The sequence below is a fragment of the Atractosteus spatula genome, chromosome 12 (assembly GCF_055471065.1).
Source record: "Atractosteus spatula isolate fAtrSpa1 chromosome 12, fAtrSpa1.hap1, whole genome shotgun sequence".
In the NCBI taxonomy this organism is placed as follows: Eukaryota; Metazoa; Chordata; class Actinopteri; order Semionotiformes; family Lepisosteidae; genus Atractosteus; species Atractosteus spatula.
Window position 1 is genome coordinate 15,614,519 of NC_142717.1, and position 19,986 is coordinate 15,634,504.

Consider the following 19,986-nt stretch of genomic DNA (forward strand, 5'->3'; position numbering starts at 1 on the left):
GTATCTAGTATCCTATTTGTCCAAGCATCTCACCCAGATGGACAATATGGCTGGATTGGTTGTTAAATATTATCAAAACCGTTTGCATACAGAAGTCTCCCATTTAAAATGCACTAGTGTGTTGTGGGTCACATTAAACCAGAAAAGTCATTGGTGGGTGGGACAGGTTTCTCACCAAATCGGGCTCTTTCATGAAACCATTGGTCAATATTTTAATTTTATTTAACTGCTAAATGAACAAGATGGGCTGAATGTCCTTCTTGTTTGTAATTGTTCTTATGTTTTTATATTTTTAAAATAAGTTAAAAAAGGAAGAATTATATATGTGCCTGAAATTTACAATAAAACATACATGGTTTTATTCTTCATTCTGCATAAAGCTTCCGTGCACCATCTTTAAAGTATCTGTCCATTCCGGTGTGATGTCATAAATGTGATGTGACAGCTGATGATGTCACAGTAAGAAAAAACAAACATGCTCTAATATATTCTAAAGCTGTGTTCAATTCATATTTCTTATTTTAAGTAGAGCTAATTTTGCTGCCTTTGTTAATAGGTTTTCTCCCTACACAGCATCATTGTGGTAAGTAAATAAAGAAATGTTGCCATTTTATAATGCCTTAAAAAAGGGTTAAGTACATTCCGTAGGCACATCAGCTCATCCTGGATTCTGTAGGGTTAAGTAGATTAGTTTTCAGTGGATGAGACACGTCCATTAAAGGGATTATCTGCAGCCATACATTGTTCATCTGAGTAGACTGGAGCAACTGGGGTAAAGTACTCACTGAAGTTACCACTGCAGTGTCTGCATCAGGGACTTGACCCCACAGACTGTCAGTACTTTAACTGACAGCTTTACAGCAATGCTGTGCTGCCTTTACTTGTACCTTATAGGGCCAATTGTACACACATTTGCAACTTATTATGTTTAATTTCCTTGGTAAGCAGTTGTGAAATATTTTGCATAATAGACATACAAAACAAAATTACTATTATTTTATATATTTAATTTTTTGTGTCTCTTTTTTGTGTCCAAAGAAAATCTTATTTTGTTGTTTTATTGATTATCTACAGTATTTAAATATTTCTGCAAGATAACTACAATCATTATTTTAATGTTTTTGAAAGTTATAACAACAAAAGTAAGTGGCACAATAGAAAATTATTGAAATACCTGGATATAAAATGGTATACAGATGCAGTTCACGAATCTTATGTTGCCTGTGTGTCTTTGATTTTCCTTGAATTATCTTAAGAAGGCTCAACTTTGTTTTAAAGGAGATTTCAAACCATGGCAACAGGCTTTGAGAAGCCATCTCCCAGGTATACACACTCTGATTGGACTGCAAGCTCTCGGGTCCTGATAAAACATTCTGAACAGTTGAGGGATACAGCCAATAAGATCAAACAAGATGTAAAATGTACGATGGGAGAAGCCACCATTCAGGTAAACACTCCCTAGAATCTTTTCAAACTGATATCTTGATTTGGGATCCTACTTTCATTGTTCTGAAAGTGCTAAGCATTCGCTAAGCATCTATATTAAATTAACTGAAGGGGCACTGTACTGTTGCATCAGCTTTCATTCTGTACTCTTTGTTATGGTACCTGCCCAGTTCACCTTATCCTGGAAACACAGGGACTCTTCACTCTGTTCTAGATTGTTCTGTAACATGCCACTTATAAATGCCAAGCTGTAACATGTACACAGCTGCCAAAGGTGATTGATATTGTTTTATACTGTACCATCTTTGTCTTGTCTGCCATGTTTTGTTTTCAGCAGCCTGTTGCTTGTTGATGGTGTCTGCTCTCAGCAGTATCCTGACAAAAAAATTAACTTGACTCAGATGTGATTTACTGATATGATTTTGTGGTGCATGTGGTTGTTGGATGGCTGCAACTTGGAGTGCTGCAGCTGACACAGTCACAGCCTTGTGCAGGTGCTTGGACCAGCACCAGCAATATTTAATTAGCATATATAATTGGATTTAAGTGTCCATAGGTTTAATGCTTGGAGGGCAGTACCACTCTGGGGTTGGTGGAGTGGGGAATTTTTTTATTTGTTTTTGGATTGTGTTTTATGTTTAGAAAAATAAAAACTTGTTAGCAAAATGTAGTTTCGTGGCCCTCTAAACCCCTGGATTTTTGCATGTATACAACAGATTTTGAAGTTATTGGAAGTGTGAAGGAGCAATACCATTTATGTGGTCAATTGCTATAAAAAGGCTAACTTAATTCTCTTAACTGTCTTCAGGAGCTGGTCTTACTAATCATTTTGAGAGAAATAGAGAACAGCATTCTTCAACACACTGAGTATGCTTCTCATTAACAAAGTTTGGGACCTGGACTCTTCACAGAATAACTGGGTCCAGAGGAACACACAGAGGAACCTGTGCAGCAGAATGGAGGAGCTGACTCAGTGGAATGAACAGATAGGAAACTGCGTCGATAGGCTTGACAGAGAACTTGGCTGCTTGGAGAAGGTGTCACTAGTTATTTTTGAACAGGAGATACTAAAGGATTCTTAAATATGCTCATACATACATACCTAATCGTTTCTTTTATGTGTTGATGCTAACTGATTTGTAATGAGTTTTGTGCGATAACTAAATGGTAACAAATCTACACTACTACCATTTCTCACACAAGTTTGTAATTTACTCTAGATATTTTTTTCTGCTTTACGTTTTACAGTTCTATCACATTTTATTGTTATAAAACACATTTCATTAATGGTATTTGCTAGGTGTTTCCTATGTATACAGATTTTTATGATAGCTTCATATTTCCCTCTATTTGTAGTTTTGTGTCTTAGTCTTTTTCACCTACATCATGAAATAGTGTGTGGTTACAGAAATATACATGTAGTGAAACAGTGCTTTTTTCACTGTATATATGCAGTACCTATAGTATCATCTGGTTTAGCTGCCAAATATTATTTTTGTGAAGATCTAAGGCAGTGCTCCTTATTCCTGGTCCTGAGCTTTTGAGCTATAATTAATTGACTTGAGTATTTACTTAATTGTTATTGAAAACAATTTCTGCCAAGTTTTCAGTACTTTTTGTTTGAATCCCCTTAAACACCTGCTGCATTTTGCATCTCCAGAACTAAGAAAGATGATCTCTGATTTGAGGTATTTCCCTGCTTTCAGGTAAAGATCGCAGCAGAGGAATGTCTGCAGGAGAGGCTGGTGTATCTGAATATTGTCCTGGAATCTTTTGCTCTGCGGGATGTACGACAGGGTGGTGACCTGATCCACGACCCCTTTGAGGCCCAGTTAAAGAAGGAGAAAGAGCTTTGTGAGAGCATGAAAGACCTGTTCCAGAAGAAGATTTTTGCTTCATTGAACCAATTAAGGTAACATCTTCATAGTTTTTGATTAATAAAAAAAGGTAAAGGTTTTTAAATGAGAGGAGTTTTACAGTGGAGTGGTTAGCATTGTTGCCTTGCAATGCTGGGACCCTGGATTCAGTTCCTGTGATGCTCTCTGTGTAGAGATTGTATGTCTTCCTCATGTTCGCATGGGTCTCCTCTGGGTGCTCTAGTTTCTTCCCACAGTCCAAAGACATACTGGTAGGTCAACTGGCTTCTGTAACATTGGCCCTGGTGTGAGTGTTTGTGTGCCCTGTGCTGGACTGGCTTCCCATCCAGGTTGTACCCTGCCTTTGCCCATTCCTTGCCGTGGTTAGAAAATACAAGGATGGAGTTTTATTATAGCCAAGAAGTAACAGTATTTAGTGAGTGTTGCGCTCGGACCCCAGGCTTCTCTCCCTGTCTGTGTGTCTATGTGTCTCATGAAGAGCAAGCTGGGGTATGCGAAAAGACAAATTCCTAATGCAAGAAATTGTATAAAGCTAATAAAGTGTTGTTATGTTATGAGTTAGTTGTTTTAAAAATGAAAACGCTGCTGCATTGATTTTTTTCCCTCCCATCATTTACTCCTTTAAAGTTTTATGGATTTTTACGGATTAAGTGGAAAATACATTAAGGACACAAAACGGGACATGAATCTTTATGAAAGGAGGTTTTGTGGTTTTGTAACCAACTCACTGGTCAGGTTATTGAAAAAGAGGCTGTTGGGGACGGTAAGAATGTTGTTGTTTTTGGATCAATAAGCTGTTGATCCGTAAACTATTACATTATCTAAGGTTGGGTACTGCCTCTGGAAAACGTACCGCGATGTATACCGCGGTACACATGCATGTACCACGATACATACTGTGATATCCCACAAACTATTTTGCATGTTTATATATGGAGACTCTCTCATACAGTAGGTTGATTTCATGATTGGTAAAGCATATTGAGTTGTAAACAGAATAATGAAAATGATGTTTTGTTTTATGGGAACCAAAAAACTAGAAGTAACACTGAACAGTGTAACAGAACAATTTAACAACATGCAGATTTTTGTCAATCGTTAAAAGATTAAATCTTTTTTCACGAGGTATTGGAGGTTAATTTTGTTTAGCAAGATAACAATGTAAAATTCAAAATATGACAGGTGCTTGTAAGTTGGCACATTTTTTCTTTACAATGAGTAAAGTTGACATTCACAACCTTATGAAACATATTTAGCATTTTCGATTGCCCTTGGCTATTCCATCTAAAACTTAAAAAAATCCTCAATACTTGTTTAAAACATTGCTGAGACAAGACATTCTATATTGACTTAAACAGCTTAAGATAATTTTACTTGCAAAAAAGAAAAAAGGTCAAAGCATGTCTAATGGCAGTAATGGAATTAAAAACATGATCAAGACTAGACTTCCTTCCCAACTAGAGTTACAGCAGAATCAGAAAAACTAGAAACAACAGCACATGTTCAATGGGTCATTGCGAATGCCCATATTGATGAAAGTCAAGGTCGTTCTGAGCTAATCAGCTGCGATTATTTCCCTGTGATTTCCGAAATCATGTCACATTTCTAAACGTACCAGCCAATGATATGCAGGAAATACCTTTAGTATAAATTATTTTCGTAATCTTTTAAAGTTAATGACATGTTTTTTGCAGTCATTTTGTTTTATGAATCAAATTTGATTTTATGAATGTAAACAGTAGAAAATCTTTGTTAAAATAGAAAAAATAAAACCACTGACTGAAATTGCTGGAAATTACAGAGCATACCACAGTATGCACCATGTGACTAAAGAACCGCGGTTAACCAGTATACCGATTTTACTGCACACCTCTACTATTAGCAACCAAACAGGCAAAATGGTGCAAGTGGTCTCCTTTGGTTTGGAACTGTTATGTTCTTTCCACTTCCCTGTCAACTTCTGTTTTTTACTTTAAAGATCCAATTTCTCAGGTATTTCCAAGGTTTCTCATGGACCATGAATTGATTTCCTTTGATAGCAGATAAATGGCCCCAAAATAAATATTTCAGATTATTTTCTCAATGTTGTCATCGTAAATTATCTGTAATTAGAGCTATATATGGCATAAAATAACTGCTAATGTTATTGTTTGTTTACTTCTTGGATTTAACATGAAGCTAGTACTTGACATTTTATTAGCCAACTGCAACTGTTTCCCCAAGTGAGTGTTACCTCTATATAGAGAAACTGGATAGATAAATTCTGGAGGGAAAATGACAGCTACATAGACCAAACCTTTTCTGCTCAGGATATTTGTGGGGTTTCATTATTGAGGAAAGAGGGACATTGTCCATTTTGACCACTCAGTCAAGCATCCTCAAAGTTTTGCATTCTCTGCTTGAATTTGGGAGAGAGAGCTCCTCAGACTTGCTGGGCTCTTACATGCATACAGTGACTTACACTCCTGTTACAGTATGTTAAAAGAGAAATGTCTCTGACAGTTGGGCATGTCAGAGACATGTACAGTGGGTTTTGAAAGTCACTACCCCCTTTCAAAATATTCAGTTTTATTGCTCTAAAGCCCAAAAAGAAGACAAATAAAATCAGACTTTTCCCCCAGTTTTATTTACAAATTGTACCTTGCAACATCCAAGTGAAAATAGAAAGCAAAATTTCTGAAAAATAAAAATAAAGTAGAATAAGTGGGTTGGATAAGAGAACACCCCCTGAGTTAATACTCGGTGGAAGCACCTTTTGCTTGAATTACAGCCTTGAGCCTGTTTGGATACATATCTACCAACTTTGCACACCTAGAGGGAGGAATATTTTCAAGCTCAGTCAAACTGAGCGGTGACTGTTGATGGACTGCCCTCTTCAAGTCATTCCAAAGATTTTTGATGGGATTTAGGTTGGGGCTCTGACTAGGCCACTCAAGGACATTCGCCTTCTTGTCCTTCAGCCACTGTATGGTTGCTATGGGTCATTGTCATGTTGAAAGGTGAACCATATTTCCATTTTCAACTTCCTGACTGAGGGCTGCAGGTTTTCTTCAAGAATTTGCCTGTGTTTTGCACCATTCATCAGCAGCCCCACAACAGGATGCTGCCACCATCATGCTGTACTGTAAGAATGGTGTTCTTTGGATGGTAAGATGCATTGGGTTTTCACCAGACATACCGTTTTGCATTCTGGCCAGAAAGTTCGATTTTGGTCTCATTTGACCACTGTACCTTTTGCCACTTGGCCACAGAATATTTTAGATGCTTTTTAGCAAAACATAAACGAGACTTGATGTGGCTTTTTTTAAGGAGCGGCCTTTTTCTTGCCACCCTCCCATACAGTCCAGATTTGTGGAGCGCTTGTGATATTGTTGTCACATGCACACAATGACCAGTCTTTGCCATAAAGGCCTGTAGCTCGTTCAAAGTTGCCATCGGCCTCTCGGTAGCCTCTCTGATCAGTCTCCTTCTTGCTTGGTCATCTGTCCAAAGGACATTGTTCCAGATATCTTGTGGTTTGTTCAGATGCAACTTTGCAAACCTAAGCCGTGCTGCCATGTTCTTTTTGGAGAGAAGGGGCTTTCTCTAGGCTACCCTTCCATGAAAGCCATAGTCGTTCGGTCTTTTTCGGATCATACTGTCATGAACTTTAACATTTAACATGTTAACCGAGGCCTGTAGATCCCTAGCTGCATCTCTTGGGTCCTTTGCGATTTCTCTGAGCATTATACTGTCTGACCTTGGGGTGAATTTGCTGGGATGCCCAATATTGGGAAGTGTCTTAAATGTTCTCCATTTGTAAATAATCCTCACTGGATTTCAAATTGTTTGGAAATGGCCTTATAACCCTTTCCAGATTGATGAGCAGCAACAATCGCTTCTCTGAGTTCATTGCTGATGTCTTTTTTCCTTGGCATGGTGTTAACACACACCTAAATGCTCCCAACCACCAGACTGCCAAAAGTTCTGCTTTTATAGAGGTGGTCACACTTCCTGATGATCAACTAATCAAGTGCATTTGATTAGCAGCACCTGGCTGCTAATTACCTTCTTAATTCCTATTGAAGCAGTAAGGGTGTACTCGAGTTTTCCCACATGGTTTCTGCATTTTGGCTTTTTGTTGAATAAATAATGCCATAGTGAAATCTGTTATGTGTTGTCTGTTATCTGAGCTAGATTTGTCTAATTATAGAAGTTGGTGAGGACCAGATGATTGTTATTTATGCCCTGATATGTACAACCATTGAATTGAAAAAGGGTGTACTTTCACATGACAGTATATATATATTTCTATATATTTTATTGTAAGGTGTTCTGTTTTTATATGATTTCAAATTGTTTACTTCCACTGATGGTCCAGTTAATTTTCTTTACCAAAAAGTAAGACTTTTTGTAGTTTTACATTCAGAAATAGTAAAAATCTTGTTAACCACACATTGTATTATAATGTAACAGTAATAACATGAGAAGTTGGAATAGTGTGAATGTTTATTCTTATAACTTTGCTATAATGAATATTCACTTTGTCTTTCATGTGTCTCAGGTTTCTCAGTGAAATTCGTAAAAAGCTTGCTGTGGATTACCAGGATACAGCTAAAGCTGTAAAACTCAATGGCCAGTGTCTTTCATTTGACCCCAAGTCACCAGCAGTGGGGTACAAGTGTCACACCATGCTCATGACAAAGGAGTATGTTACATTCTTTGCTGTTAAATCCTGTCTTCTTTCCTGTATTAATTAATCAATTAATTTTCCAGTCAGAATCTAAAGCACTTTATCCCATCCATTGTAAACTAGTTTCCATTCATAAAATGGAAACTATAAAAGCAAATAGCTAGAAGATTTCTGTTACATGATATACTATTAAAATAAGAAGAGCAGTAATCATGTCACTAATTGAAAATTCTAAGTGAATTTGATTTGTTGATTTGTAAAAACAAATTGAAAACCATTTTGTTTTGTTTTTTATCATGTGATTGCTTCTTACCCAGCATCCTCAGCTATGAGGAGTGGGCTGCCCACTGTGATCATTTGAAGAGGACTGGAGAGAAGGAGGTTGCTCGAAGTGCTCTGTTTCGTGGAGACCTGGAAGTAGCTCTGTCAAAGGTACAAAAATAACTCTGAAGTAGTGTTTATGTGAAGTCTAATAATACCTTTTGTTATGAAAGGGCTTTTTCATATGAAACAATCTTTATAATGTTGGGTATTGAAGCACAGGGAAAAGAATAAGAAGGTCAATTTTTGAGAGACACTTTTCTGGTTTTAATGTGTACTTATTTCCATTATTGCAAGCTACGTTTGTCCATTCATAAATTGTACTTATCTCAAACTAGATTCTTAAAACATATTATATGAATCCATAGATTTTCACATTTTTTTATCTTAACTTTGCATGAGAACTAGATTTGCAAAAAACTGGATGTGTAAACTAGATTTGCAAAAGTGTCTGTAAAATTATATGCAGGAAAACTATTGCGTAATTAATTGTGCGTGAATAACAACATGCATCCAAATTAAATATCAGTTATAAGTTGCAAGTAGGCATCTTAATATCTCATATCTAAATATCTGAATCTAAAAAGTTTCTTAATTAAACTTCAGTTTAATTAACTGAAGGTTAAGTCAGGTTAAGTCGATAAGTAAAAAAAATATTTATAACCCTCAACTTGAAATCAACGTGATTTCTCCAGAATATGCCCCAGTGGTTGGTATAAATAGAGGCATGGTGAAGAGAGTTATAATCCAGGCATACTTAGTTAAACAAATACTTCCAATGATGACAGCACAGACACTACTAACATAAACATACAACACACAACTTACTCTACATGTATGTACAGTATTACAGACAAGGGTGTTTCAGAGGTCTAACATCCTTATCACCCAGAAACCCCCCTGCAGTGCAGTGCATCCTGCAGTTAAATCTCTCTCTCGCTCTCTGTACCCCGGGTGCCACAAAATAAATGGGAGCCTATACCTCTACTCTAAAAATGCACCCTAAGCAGGAAAGATGTCTCTAACCAAGGTATCTTTTACCCAGGAAACCCAAGTTTCCTGAAAACATAGAATAGCAAGTATTCTCTAGCAAGATTAAAATACTTAGTCAGGTTCGGTTGATAATGTAGTAGGGGCTCTCACCTGGCACAAGTTCAAGATCCAACTCCTCTCTTGTCTTGTCCTCCTCTTCTTTCCTGCTTCTTGTCCTCTTCTTGTTATGCTTCCACCTCCCTTTGGTCTTAATGGGATCTTATATCTACTGCTCATTGACAATCATTAGCACACGGCTTAATTACCTCAGTATACCAAGGTAAACCTAACAATTGTTTTTGATGAAGGAATCCCCCACATCTCAGCAAGCATTCCCTCTGCTTTGAAGCTAGAAGTGTTCTACTCTGCCAAGAGGTGTCACGAGCTTTATTTAAAATCTAAGAGACACTTCCCAGTCAGTCACCTAAAGCTGTAACATTTTTCTTCTTTTTCAGTGTGTTCAGTAATGTGAGAAACTTGAGATTAATTACTACCATCCATAATATTACAAGGCTAATTTTGTTCTTGTGCAGGCAGCTAACATGGCAGAAGCCCAGCACAGTGCTACCGAGTTTGCTCTTCGAAAGAGACTACATGAGCTCAACCAAGCAAAAGATAACCTGGAATGGGAGAAACAGCATGTGAGCTTGCAAATCATTCATCTGCAGGGTCTTCCATTTTATATTAACTTATAGAAGAAAGAAGTACTTTATATCCTATTTCTTACAGATCAATGATACAATAAGTGAACTGGTGAAGGAGATTCAGAATTTAGACCTTCAAATCCAGAGCACAGCCAATCAGATCAAGCTGTCTCACACACGGCTGGAAACACTATCCCATCGCTCTAATGCTGAGCTTTGCAAGGACCAGGTTGGTGTGAAGGCAGAGATACAACTTTCTTTTTTTTTTGTCTTTGATAACAGTTTAATAACTTCCATGTCCATGACATATAAATTGCTGTTCCTATGAAGACTGAAAATAAGGGTGTCATTCTATGGAAGTTGAATGGGATTGAGTAGGAAATGCCATATACAGTTTGCCTTAGATCACAAAGCTTAAAACAAAAATGTGCTCCACAGAGAATACTAACTTTATTTTTTACTGTTGCATTACTATATTCAGTTGAAAAACTCACATGAAAACACAGAAGGGTACAAAGGTGAAACTCGCATGTGTCCATGCAAGGCAGTGGTTTTCATCCCCAAGAGGCAGCGAGCTGAATTCCCAGTAAAACCGCTCAGTTTTCAAGGGCAGCTCTTAATTTTATCATACTCTAAGTCATTGACCAATCCCAGAGCACTTCACTGTACATCTTCAGAGATCCCAGAGCACTTTACATTATATTCATCAGTGAAGTTCAGGATCCCCCTGGGTGTCCAAAGAGTATCCAATCTGTAACATCAGTTCACTATACAACACATAGTGGAAAAGTCAGACTAATTCAATAGTTAAAATCAAACAGAATTTTAAGTAGGGTATAATGAGCAAGACTACTTTACAATGTAGTGAAGACCAGGAGGATAGCTATCTTAAGTTCATTAATGACCACATTATGATGTCCAGATCTCAGTGTAATGTCTCTTACAAAAGTCTGTGCCAATGCAGCAGTTTTCCTTGTCATCCTGAGGCGTTGTTTTAATTGGAGTTTCTGATTTAGTGGGTAGGCCATCAGCTACACGTCCACCGAAACAGCTTCCAGGTGGAATGTTGGGTATCCTGTCTGAGTGCTGACTAGAGTCAGTGTTACTAGTAATTAGTGTGTGTGAATTGTGATTTTAAATGTGTTCTTGACTTCACGCTCATTTTTTATTTTAAGCCCCATATAGGTTTGTTGCATGAAACTGTACAACTGGAAAGAAACGTGTTTTCTTTGAAGAAGAAGATAGTTTTGTCTCAGTGAGTACATAGCTCTAAGGTTTGCTTGATTTAATGTACTGTAGCATTGAAATGCAATGCTTCCACCGTATGGGTTCAAAGAGAATACATTCTCAGTATGGCTTTCTATATATACTCTGAGTAGAAATGATGGAGAAACTTTCACTTCTTACTATCTCAGTGAAATCCAAAGGTATAGGTTTGGCGGTATTTGTGTTTACATTTTAATAAGCAGCTAGTTTACAGCTAGCTAGACAACAAGTAACCCCTTTCAGAATCACTTTTTTTTCTCATTTTTTAAAAATATCTGGCTTCTGTTTGCAAAGCAATTATCATGCAGAATGAAATTTCAAGAAAAGTCAATGTTTTGCGTAATGGAAAGACAAGCATAATCGACAGATACAGGCAAACTGGTTACTATACAAAAAATCACTTTACAGTAAGGAGGCACTTTTCACAAGATGTATTCCACATTGAAAACCCTGTTCGGAACTGACGATTGTTCTGTCCGTAGCAGTGCTTAAAAGAATGAGAGAAGTGTATGGACAAATAAATGAGGACAAAATAAAAACTAGGAAAATGGCATAATTTTGCTTAGGGAGCAAGACTACTTTAGAATGTAGTTAAGACCAGTAGGATAGGTATCTTAAGTTCATTAATGACCACATTATTATGATGAAACTTTTAACTAGGCACTAATTTTGCTTAGTGCCTAGTTAAAAGTTTCAAGATGTTATTCCAGTGCAAAAACAAGAGATGTATTAAAAATAAAAGGTACATTTGTAAAAATTAGATGGTGCTTCAAACCATTAGAGTATGTTTTATACTCTAATAATGAATTTTATGTTAATTAATTATTGGTATGGAGTGTTTATGTTATAAATTAAAATATCTTATTAACTTGTTGTTTACTTGTTAGAAAAGTTTTTCCACATGTAGAAATGTAAGCAAAAACAGTATATGTAATATTCTGAACCAATACTAAAACAGGAGACTTCCTAAACACCATTTAAAACAGTCATCCTAATTATTAAAAAATATGCTGCACTAGAAACTCGGAATCAAACATCAATAAGTATTCTAATATTTTCTTGCCATGTAGGAATGTATTAAAAGAGATGCTGAGACATCTGTCCCATGTGGAGGATGAGCTGTGCCATAAGACGAGGTCAATTGAGATTGATACCAAGTGCCAGGAGATAAGAAGGAACCTTCTTCCACTAAGACGAAATCCTGCAGCCTCCATCAATCGTACTGAATATCAGCTGTCCCCTCTGAATTCTTGGCAAAAGGAATATCAGCAAGAGACTTCACCATAGTTGTTGAAACTATACACTATAATTGTCAAGAAAGACTGTACTTCTAAATTTTCAAGTTACTTTACAGTGCAGTTATTTTTGTAATACTTGCCTTATTGAATAAAAGCATTCAGTCATGCATTTCTGTGTTGATGTTTTTCCCATTACTTTTATTCTGTGGTGTTTATACAGCTATATATACTTTTAGTTGCTAACTGATCAGATGGACTTATCTAGATGTTGCTTGAAAAACAGGATCACATTGGTTATAACAACATAGCTTGGTAGCTTGTTCAGCATTAGCTTGTGCACTAGGACATATTCCCTACTGCTGGATTTAATTATTGATTTATTGAAAATGTTCGACAATCTCTGACCTCTCTTCCAAAATTAAATTCCTCTGATGTGGTCCAACATAAGTAAACATTCCAGAATTGAACAAGACATTTTAAATACCAAGGTGTATGTGTCAGTAGAGTTTTCATATTTAAAGGTACAATTTTACCTTTTTTAAAAAAAATCATAAAATAGACTACAGTTTATGGCATTTGCCTATATTCTTTCTATTGACTGGTTTTCTGGTATTAGTCTAATTTAGCTGTCCTTGCATAGCTTTCTTCTACTCAGTTGCCATCTTAAGTGAGTGGCTTTAAATATTTTCATTTTTTCTTCTGTGTTCTTGATAGCCTTTCCCTCAGCCTATGGCGTCTGCAGTGGCTGTGTGATCTCAGCACTCATCACTCTGTCCCAGCACCATGAAAGAAAACAGTTGGCCAGGGCTTGTTGCCATTGTTCCAGGCATTCTGTGGGGTACTATTACCATGAAAGATGACAGTCCAAAATATGCAACTTTCTTGCGTCACCCCTCATGTAGCCTCCAGGCTACTGTATGTGAGTCTTCTGCTGGGCCGTTTCCTTTTTTTGTGGTTTCCTGGGTCCTTCTGCTGATTTTAACACAGTCGACTTTGGGGAGGTTACACCCAGATAGCACACAAGAGATATGCTGGAATGTTGGTTGCATTCTTAAGCTTAAAAAAGAAAACCGCTTTCCTTAAAGGAGCATTGTGTGCCAGTGGAGAACTCTCCTGAACTTGCTGCACATGAGATTTCGCGATGCAGGCATGAGAGACACGGGTGGCTGCAGGGGAGTTGCGTGTTGACTAGCAAGTTATGAGATCAAGCAATGACAGCTAAAGGGGTGTTTTGTGTGTGTTGCACCTTAACCTGTTCTCAGGCTTTAGCTACATTCTCCAGTGACTAGCATGCCCACTATAGAGTGAAGGGCAATAAAGCTGTCTTAATGAGCTTGAAGCAGTATCTTCCAGCTTCTCACTCTCCATCTTCCCTACACAAGACGGGTTTCTCCATGTGGGTGTCGGAGCAGGAAGAAGGAAGGAAGGAAGCATGGAACCTGAGACCATAGTGGATCGACTCGGCTCTCCAATCGTAAGTCACAGAAGCCATAACAGAGGGTTAGCAATGAGCATGCCAAAAGCAAAGTAGGGTAGTGTACAGTATGTCACCCAGATTCAGTATGCCAGAAGTCTCAGGTTGATGAAAGAATACAAGAAGACATTAGAAACAGTAAAAATAAAACAGAGAAAGAATTCTGCAAACTGTTCAGTGCACTAGAAGTAGGAGATCGCATAAGCAATATGCATAAGCATAATACTAGCCAAGGGGGAAAGTGAGTGAGCACAGAGTGACCGGGGTAGTGAGTGCAGGTGCGGACAGCCAGAATAAGAAAGCTTGGGGTCTAGAGAAGGGCCTAGAAATGAAGACCGATGTACTTTTATATTTACAAGACCCATCAAACTCAATACAGGAAGCCGTCAATCTCATAAACACATTTTCTGAAATATCCAATTATCCTATAAAGTGGAATAAATCCACAATATTACCACTGCGAGGTGACAGCTGGAATGCTGTGGCTCAAAAACAATCTCTACAGGTAATATAATATATTTAGGTATCAACATTTCCTCTACGCTGTCAGGCTTATTTCAACTAAAGTTTGACCCACTGCTTAAAAGAATACAAGATGATATACACCGCTGGATTAACTTACCTCTTACCTCTGCAGAATGGCAACTGTTAAAATGAAAATCCTACCTAAAATCAATTATCTATTTACAATGACTCAAATTTAACCTACCATTAAGTGATTCCATTCACTTGTTTTATAATAAACAAGTTTTACTGAAAAAACAAAAATCCTAGGATTAAACTTACCACTTTACAGAAAAATGAAAGTCAAGGAGGATTAGAAGCACCTAATTTTTACAATGACTATTTGGCAAACCAGCTACAAGACATCACTTAATGGCTCCATCCTAACCAACAAGATAACCTATGGACAGAAATACAGTAGAACAGCTAGCGTGCAAGGAAATTTCAGTCTCTGACTTGCTATTTCTTAACACCAATATAAAACATATTGGTTGTTTTAAGAACTCTATAATTTCAACAACCCTTACAGCTTGGTGGAAAATCAATAAAATTACAAAGTCCACACTGACACATTGTAAGTATACTCCAGTCTGGCATGACCCTGACTTTTTCCAAAAAGACTTGGAAACAGAAAGGTATTACACATCTCAGCCACATCTTTTAGGATAATACATTTAATACATTTAAGGATTTGGTCCAGAAGTACGATATTGGGAAAGAACAATATCTTTAATACCACCAGCTAAAATCAGTGAAAAATCCAAAATTAATATAACAAATTACAGCCATCTTTGTTAACAGAGGAAATGAATAAAATATCAACTTTTAAGAAAAAACTCTCTAAATTTTACAAACTACTATGTTGTGTTTTTCTTTTTCTCTTTTTCTTACCACTTTTTAATTACTTTTGAGATTCGACTACCCTCTGTAGTTGCCAAGGAGAAGATTATTACGACATGGCACACCAATAGGGGTACATCTTTAAAATTTATGAACACGATGAATAATGCTAACTTCACCTCCAGTACTAATGTTGACGAAATCACACACAACTATAATACAGTGGTCAGACAGGCACTCGGAGAAATAGCCCCGTTAAAGACTAAGATAGTCAAAACCACTAGACACTCTCCATGGTATAATGATCACACACAATCTCTAAAACAGGAGTGCCGCAAACTAGAGCACAAATGGAGGTCTACTGGTTTGCAAGTATTCCAGTCGGCATGGACTGATAGCCTGCAACAATATAAGAAAGCCATATAGGGAGCTTGTTCAGCTTACTACTCTGAACTTCTAGAAAGCAATAAAAATAACCCCCACTGCCTATTTAGGACAATAGCTAATCTATCAAATAAGGCTGGGTCAACAGTACCAGCTAACTTTAATAGTGACATTTTCATGGATTTCTTTAACAATAAAATTTACAACATTAGACTTCAGACACAATCAAACAGGCCGCAAAGAAGTCTAGTACAAAAACAATGTGCTCACCTTTTCAGTGTTTTTCAATTAGTTAATTAACATGAACTAAAGAAATTAATTATTAAGACAAAATCAACCACCTGTCTGCTAGATCCCATCCCCACCCAACTAGTCAAAGATTCCCTCAAAGTACTGGCAGGACCTATAATTAGCGTGATGGACATGTCCCTTGCATCAGGTGTTGTACTTGATAATTTAAGGTAGCAGTTGTTAGACCACTGCTTAAGAAAGCAAATTTGGATCCACAAGTTCTCATCAACTACAGACCTTTCTCAAATGTTCCATTTTTATCTAAAATTCTTGAGGGAATAGTTGCGGCCCAACTTCAGTCTTATCTGGATTCAAATAATATACTTGAGAAATTCCAATCTCGTTTCTGCCCAGGCCACAGCACTGAGTTTTAAATGATATTCTGTTAGCAACTGACGCAGGGAATGCAACAGTGCTTGTGCTCCTAGATCTTAGTGCTGCCTATGACACAGTTGACCATTTTATTTTGCTACACAGGCTTGAGTCTGAGGTTGGCCTATGTGGAACCGTCCTTAAGTGGTTTACCTCCTATTTAACTAACCGTTTTCACTATGTTCAAAAATCTATTTGTACTGCTTCATCAATGTCACCAATCAAATTTGGGATCAGTACTCGGACCAGTTTTGTTCTTTCTGTACATGTTGTCGCCAGGTAGGATAATACGAAAGCATAATATTAACTTTCGTTCCTATGCTGATGACACTCAAATATACATTTCATTTACACCTAATGACAACTGGTTGATTGTTACTTTAGCTAATTGCATTAATGAAGTAAAGTCTTGTATGTGTGAAAATTTTTTGTCACTCAACTCTGATAAAACTGAGGTTCTGTTGTTCGGAGGCAACAGTGCGGACAGGACTGCTATAACCTCAACACTCAACTCTTAGGGATTAAAATTTTGCTTCAAAGATTCGGCATGTAATTTAGGCGTCAACTTAGACACAAGGCTCTTATTTAACTCTGATGTTAATGTAGTATTAAAGGTATGCCTCCTACAGTTAAGGAATATTGCAAAACTAAGGTATTTGCTCTCCACTCAAGACACAGAGAAACCAATACATGCTTTTGTATACAGCAGATTAGATTACTGTAATGCCCTACTATCAGGGAGCACCTATCACACTTTCAGCATCTTACAGCGAATTCAAAATGCGGTAGATAGAATTGTTACCAGGAGTATAAAGTACAACCACATTACACCTATACATAGCTCTCTCCATTGGCTTCCTGTTAGGTACAGGGCAGACTTAAAATTCTTTTACTTACTTAGAAGGCTCTCAGAGGTCAGGCACCTGTCTATTTAATGGAGTTGATTAATGTATACAATTCAAGTCACCCACTTAGATCACAGAATGCAGGTCTTCTTCTTATTCCACATATTAATAAAAAAACAGCTGGCGGTAAAGCCTTCAGCTACAGGGCCCCTAGTTTATGGAATAGTCTGCCTGCCTATGTACGGGATGCTGAGTCAGTCTCAGGATTTAAATCCAGACTGAAAACCTATTACTTCAGCCTAGTCTGCTCATACCTTACATCATAGCTTGTTGCAGCTATGGCTGCTGGTACTGCTGTACATGCCATTGTGTGTATCAGTGTTGGTCCACCAGGTAGATACATCTGTTCTGACCAAACTATCCTATTCTACTCCCCACATGTCCGGATGGTGCCCAAGCTGGGCACCATCTGAGTTGGATGCCGCATCACTGCCATGGATCCAAAAGGGACACCACGAATACAGCTATAATTTAGGAGGATTTGCTGGTCTACAGAGAACTGCATGGATTTCAGCACACAGAAGGACATGATGGAAGACTTAGTACTCCACATTTAGTACTTTTTTAGAATTGTATAATGTTAGCATGCCCAGAGGGGTTGGGCATCCAGTTAACCTTTGACCCCTAGAGGTTTTTTTTTCTCCTTGCAGAGGAGTTTTTCATTTCTCTCCTCCGTTGCCTTCTGGCCATTTCTCTTTCTGTATTGTAGTGTCATGTACTGTCACACAGCTTTGTTAAGTGCCTTGGGGCAACCTTGTTGTGAAAGGCGCTATATACAAATAAATTGAAAATTGAAAGTGTGTTGACTCAACAATATCCCTACCAATTGTAAAGTGGGAAAAAGACTTATTATTTAGTCCCGGCACTGACTTCTGGACACAAATGTGTAAAAACACATTTTCAATTACTAACAATACTAATATACAGCTTATTCAATATAAAGTGAATTACAGAGTACATCTCACCCACCACAAGATTTATAAGATGGGTTTAGTAAATTCAGATACATGCTCACACTGTACACTAGACACTCCAGATAACTACTTCCATGCTATTTGGCTCTGCCCTACAACACAACGTTTTTGGCAGACAGTTATTGATAGAACGTCCCTCCTTGTGAGCAACAGCATTCCTTTGTCTGCATCTTTTTGTTCACTGGGAGATCTCTCAGTAATTAATCCCCCCATTCAGTACCCCCAAACAATACTCATTGCCTTAACCATTGCCAGGAAAGTTTCTTAAACTGGAAAACCAGAAATACACTTAATGTCACACAATGGTTAAATCTTCTTACAGAACATTCAGTAATCAATAAAGAAAATGAAAGCACTATTAAAACTGAAATTACACATTTAGAAGAAATTTGGGCTCTATTTATCTAAATCCATAGTGCACACTCGCACACATTGTATACAGTACATACAAAGAGACATTTAGACTTTAAAAGTATCACCATGTCTCACCATTTGCCACATTTTCAAGGGTACATTATCATATTTATCATCCCATATTATTTATGTGATTATCCCTCCTTTAGATGTAATAAGTAACTGGTACTAAATGGAACCATAAAGTTTCCCTTCTATACCTCACATTTACATTCTGTCCTGTCCTGTCCTGTATTTTGAATTTGTTTTATCCTATTTGTCTGTCTGTCAAATTTTTTTTTCCTATTCTTGTTGAATTTGCAGAATCAAAATAAACTGTAATGAGATTTCTTAACCACTTCAGTATTGGATCAATGACTGCCCTCAGATGGGGTAGCAAAGTTATCTTTTTTTAAACAAAAAAATATATTTTGCCGAGGGTATTGAGCCTGACCTGAGTAATTTTCCCTATGGGACGAGATGGGTGACTGGTACTGTGTCCTGGTTTGTGGCACTTGCCCCTAGAATGCCAATCCCCCAAAAGCATGACCATCTCGCATGACTGCGACCCTGCCTGCTAGCTCCCTGGAGGAGATCAAGGTTCAGAGATCCTCTGGCAGCTCGGTGTCTGTGCTGGATCCTGTGGATACTCTGTGACTGAAGGACAACACCAGAACACCCCTGTCTATCCTGTACACACTGACTGCCATGTCTGGCTTGTGGATTTGGAGGACATGGTCAAGATGGTGTACGTTCCCAGTGATGGCCCACCATCACACGAGTGATGCTGGCACATACTGTATGCATTTCCCAAAAAAAGCCCAGGAAAAGTTAGCTATACACCAGTCTGTCTACAGTCTCACATCATTCCCCTGCAGTACTTGATGTGCATGGCTGCTCCAGAGACCCTGGAAATAGAACCCCCGAGGACATGTGAGATAGAGGATGTTCTTGGAGAAGTGAGCAGACACCAATGCACTCTCAAAACAGAGACTCTGAAACATACAGTAGACGATGACTGAGAGGTAGAGCAGCCACAGGTAGTCCACTTTACCACCTAGCAATTTTAAGTATTCTAGGACCTTTTTTCCCACTGCAACAGGTTTTTTATATCTTATAGAACTACCAATGCACCTACAGTACAAAGGCATTAGTATCAAATTGCCCTTTTTATTCTTCTAACACCTACTACATATCACTATCTCTCTAAAAGCACAGAACACATGATGCAAAAAGTATCCCCACAGACACATACTCACAGAGTCACATGAACATCATGGACCCCAGTTACCCAAACAGTAATGTTCAAAGGAAATGTCCGGCACCACCTTTCACCAAAAACAGTTTCTTCGG

General features: G+C 37.8%; 1 protein-coding gene across 1 annotated transcript; it reads left to right on the forward strand.

Moving 5' to 3' along the window:
- Nucleotides 1–1,155: 1,155 nt before the first annotated feature.
- LOC148822711 (tektin-2-like) lies at nt 1,156–12,664 on the forward strand. Its single transcript, XM_088929378.1, has 9 exons — nt 1,156–1,447; nt 2,358–2,483; nt 3,153–3,358; nt 7,867–8,010; nt 8,313–8,427; nt 9,882–9,989; nt 10,078–10,221; nt 11,168–11,247; nt 12,329–12,664. Exons 1-9 carry the CDS (start codon nt 1,292–1,294, stop codon nt 12,543–12,545), a joined length of 1,296 nt encoding a protein of 431 aa, XP_088785504.1. The 5' UTR covers nt 1,156–1,291; the 3' UTR covers nt 12,546–12,664.
- Nucleotides 12,665–19,986: the final 7,322 nt, after the last annotated feature.

Bases quoted from the DNA above. Each gene is read 5' to 3' on its own strand.
- LOC148822711 (XM_088929378.1), top strand. From the start codon at position 1,292: ATGGCAACAGGCTTTGAGAAGCCATCTCCCAGGTATACACACTCTGAT. The intron at 3,359-7,866 runs GTAACATCTTCA...CATGTGTCTCAG, and splicing joins GCTTCATTGAACCAATTAAG to GTTTCTCAGTGAAATTCGTA. The intron at 11,248-12,328 runs GTGAGTACATAG...CTTGCCATGTAG, and splicing joins AAGAAGATAGTTTTGTCTCA to GAATGTATTAAAAGAGATGC.